General features: G+C 43.6%; 1 protein-coding gene across 1 annotated transcript in view; it reads right to left on the reverse strand.

Moving 5' to 3' along the window:
- The window catches only part of LOC107586447 (nuclear receptor subfamily 5 group A member 2-like), an 81981-nt gene extending 79265 nt beyond the window's left edge, over positions 1-2716 (reverse strand). The window contains exon 1 of the mRNA XM_016273815.1: positions 2605-2716. Coding sequence (XP_016129301.1) covers positions 2605-2716 — 112 coding nt within the window. The remainder of the gene's footprint in view (positions 1-2604) is intronic.
- Positions 2717-4342: the final 1626 nt, after the last annotated feature.

The raw sequence follows: 4342 nt of genomic DNA on the forward strand, positions 1-4342 counted from the left end.
TCTTGATTACCATGTTTCAAACATCATCCTGCGGTGGAGAGCGACATTAATCAGAACCGAGGCATAACACATTTAGAGACAACAAGACAGACTTGGCAGGAGCCGGATTCAAAATAAAGGCTTGAAATTGCAAAGGAGGCCACCATGGACTTATTTAATGTGGAGTGCTGAGGTAGATACTCTTATACAGTATATTTAAGGTGTCGTGTTTCCCTCAAGCGAAAGTGGAGGAACACGTCTAGCATATAGTAGAGAAACCTTTCTATGAAACTTTGAAGAAATCATCGCCTCGACAGGGGAATATGCAAGATTTCCTCTCGGTTCAATAGGAAACGGCGGGTGAAAATCAAACAAGGTCAAAACCAAGTCAAGCCTCCTGGTTCTTCTGTGGGCCGCAGGAAGAGATAGGAAGCCAAGAAACAGGCTTGATCGATGTCGTGGAGTGTAGAGAGGAAGAAACAACATGGACGGGTGCAGAGGGCTCGGCTATTTTTGCACCGTCGTACGGAAATGAGCCATAGTCCAGAGAGGAAGTAGATAGGCCAGAAAGTGTCGCGTAGCAACCAGAAGCAGGAAAGAAGCTAGTGTTTGTATACATCTGTTGGTGTTACTCTGGTGTGCAGAACACGATCACAACATATGCAAATACAATGATCCAAATCAGTCTGGACTCCACCCCTTCAGGAATGAAATTTAATGTTTAAATATTATGTAAATGGTTATTCATTTAAATTAACAGCAGTTTATCACTTTTGTAATATTTATTATTAATATTTACCGCTAATAATAGTTTTCCCTCATTTTCAAGCAGGGGGAGTTATATTCATGTTCTTGTGCATAGAGTACATTTGACCTTACTGCAATATAAAACTGTTTATTTTATGATAATAATTAAAGTAATTAATTATTAATACTTTACATTTTATATTTGATATTTAATATATATGTAAAAGTATAATGTACATTATTTATCATTATATTTGAATAATACCTAAATATTATTTAAATGCATATTAACATAAATTGTCAATATAATTAATCTGTTTCTTTTTTGTAATGTTTATTATTAATTTACTTATTGATTACTATAGTATTCCTTTTAGCGTCTCACTCAGTTTTGACATTACTGTATTATTTGATGATTAACTTAAATATCTAAAATATATTTTTACAATTAAAATACTTTTTTATAAATATATAAATATAAAATGCTTATTTTATATTTGATATTTAAATATGTGTGTAAAGGCATAATTGTAATGTGGGGTTTGGTGTTTGGGTTTCATGTTCATGTTTTCCATGTCTTTTATTTTGTATTGTTTCACCCTGTTAGTGTCATGCTTCCCTTGCCCTCATGTATCTCTGCCTTGTGTATGTGTCATGTTCTGATTGGTTGTCTTAGTCATGTGTCTTGTTTCCCATTGGTTTGTTCTTGTCTTGTGACCCTCTTGTCTGCTTTAAGTAGCCATCATGTTCCCATTGTGCCTTGACGTGTATTGATGTTGTAACCCGCTGTCGGTGAGTCAAGTCTGTTTATGCCTAGTCAAGTCAAGTCAAGTCAAGTCAAGTCAAGTCAAGTCAAGTCAAGTCTGTGTATCTAGTCTTTGTCTGTTTGGATGTTTGGATCACCTGTAAATAAACTGCACTTGGGTTCTTCACTACACTCGCCTTCAGTGGACTAACTCGTTACAGAATACACGACCCACAAAATGAACCCAGCAGATCGTCTCGTTCATCTTCGTCAAGGTAATCGCTCCATTGAGGATTATGTTCAGGACTTTTGTGGACTTTGTCACCAAGTGGATTTTAATGAAACATTCCTTAAGGACATTTTCCGCTATGGTTTGGACAAAAATGTATCAAGTTTAATGCCACGCAATACTCCTCACTGGACTCTTGAAAAATACATTGAATTTGCCTTGTTGCTGGCTGATTCACCATTCACTGTGGATGTCATGGAGGAGGAACATGACACTTCCCCAAAGCCTGTTCACGTCATGCCTGCCAAGCCATGGCCTGCTCACATCATGTCTGCCAAGCCACAGCCTGCTCACGTCACGCCTGCCAAGCCACAGCCTGCACACGTCATGTCTGCTATGCCAAAGCCTGCTCACGTCATGCCCGCTACTCCAGGACCTGCTCAAATCATGCCAGTTAAGTCAAAGTTTACTCATGTCATGTCTACAAAGTCAAAGCCTGATCACATCATGTCTGCCAAGCCAGAGTCTGATAACATCATGTCTGCTACCCCAGGGCCTGCTCACATCACGTCTGCCAAACCAGAGCCTGCTCACATTATGCCGGTCACTCAGGAGATTCTTCACAATATGGCCGCCATTGAAGAGCTTCGTTGCAAGATGGCCGCCACACAAGAGTCTCTTCACAAAATGGCCGCCCTTCTAGAGTCTCGTCACGTCGCAGTTGATCATCCAGAGTCTCGTCATGACATGGCCGCCATTTCAAAGTCTGCTCACGCCACGCCTGAGTCCCCGACCAAGATGGCCGCCACGCCTGAGTCCCCGGCCAAGATGGCCGCCACGCCAGAGTCGGACGCGGAGCTTGGGCCAAGACTGAAAAGACTGATTGCTAGTGTGATGGACCCACCTCTGATGTCGGTGCGAGCTACAGGCATCCCAGTGACATCAGCGCTCTCAAGCCCCGCCATCTTAGAGGTCATGCCACACTTTGCTGCCCTTTCTGTAATGGCGGTCGCCATTTTGAGCGTGTGGGCTACACACTGCGCTCCAGAGGCCTCTTCTGTCCACAAATCTGCCTCAGAGGCCTCTCCTGCCTATGAGTCTGTCTCAGAGGCCTCTCCTGCCTATGAGTCTGTCTCAGAGGCCTCTCCTATCCATGAGTCTGCTCCAAAGGCATCTCCTGTCCATGAATCCAATACAATGCCTCCAGAAGTGGTAGCTTCCGCTGCAGAACCTCCAGAGGTGGTGGCTTCTGCTTCCGAACTCACTGCCTGCCCTGTCACGGCCACAGAGGCCGTTCACGAACTCACAGACTGTCTTGTCACGGCCACGGAGGCGGTTCACAAACTCGCTGTCTGCCCTATCATGGCCACAGAGGCTGTTCACGAACTCACAGACTGCCCTGTCATGGCCACAGAGGCCGTTCACGAACTCACAGACTGTCTTGTCACGGCCATGGAGGCCGTTCACGAACTCACTGCCTGCCCTGTCACAGCCATGGAGGCCGCTCACAAACTCTTTGCTTGTCCTGTTATGGCCATGGAGGCCGTTCATGAATTCACTGCCTGTCCTGTTACGGCCATGGAGGCTGTTCATGAACTCACTGTCTGTCCTTTCACGGCCAAGGAGGCCATTCAAGAACTCTCTGCTTTTTCTATCTCAGTCAAGTGGTCTGTCCATGTCTCTGCTCCGCCATGGCTTCTTGCTCTGCCGTCACCACCCGGCCGCCCTGCTCCGCCATGGCCCCCTGCTCTGCCTGCTCCGCCATGGCTCCCTGCTCTGCCTGTTCCACTTCATGGGCCTGGCCCTCCGTCCCTCCGTCCCTCCCCCAGTTCCGCCTCCACTCCACCACCCTCCTGGACTTGTTGGGTTTTGTTTGTGTTTGTTTGGGCGTCTGGAGCCGCCCTTAGAGGGGGGGATATGTAATGTGGGGTTTGGTGTTTGGGTTTCATGTTCATGTTTTCCATGTCTTTTATTTTGTATTGTTTCACCCTGTTAGTGTCATGCTTCCCTTGCCCTTATGTATCTCTGCCTTGTATATGTGTCATGTTCTGATTGGTTGTCTTAGTCATGTGTCTTGTTTCCCATTGGTTTGTTCTTGTCTTGTGACCCTCTTGTCTGCTATAAGTAGCCATCATGTTCCCATTGTGCCTTGTCGTGTACTGATGTTGTAACCTGCTGTCGGTGAGTCAAGTCTGTTCATGCCTCGTCAAGTCTGTGTATCTAGTCTTTGTCAGTTTGGATCACCTGTAAATAAACTGCACTTGGGTTCTTCACTACACTCGCCTTGAGTGGACTAACTCGTTACAATAATGTACAGATATACGCATGCCAACACGATGAGACACTTCGCTATAGGCAAATACAAAAATAATTTTATTTATCATTACATTTAAATAATATTGAAATATTAAAAATAAAAACATCTAAATAAATAAAAGAGATCTAAATGTAATCTTCACACCTTCAAGAAGGCCATAGAGAACATTTGACCTTTTGACCTTAATGGATAATAAATATTATTTATAAAATTAACATTTCTATTACATTTTAATTTATAATTCCTTTAAATAATAATAATAATATTAAAGGATCATGTACTTTTACACATTGAGAATCGCTATAATGTAGGTAAAAACAAAAAT

The sequence above is a fragment of the Sinocyclocheilus grahami genome, unplaced genomic scaffold (assembly GCF_001515645.1).
Source record: "Sinocyclocheilus grahami isolate Dianchi unplaced genomic scaffold, SAMN03320097.WGS_v1.1 scaffold81.1, whole genome shotgun sequence".
NCBI lineage: Eukaryota > Metazoa > Chordata > Actinopteri > Cypriniformes > Cyprinidae > Sinocyclocheilus > Sinocyclocheilus grahami.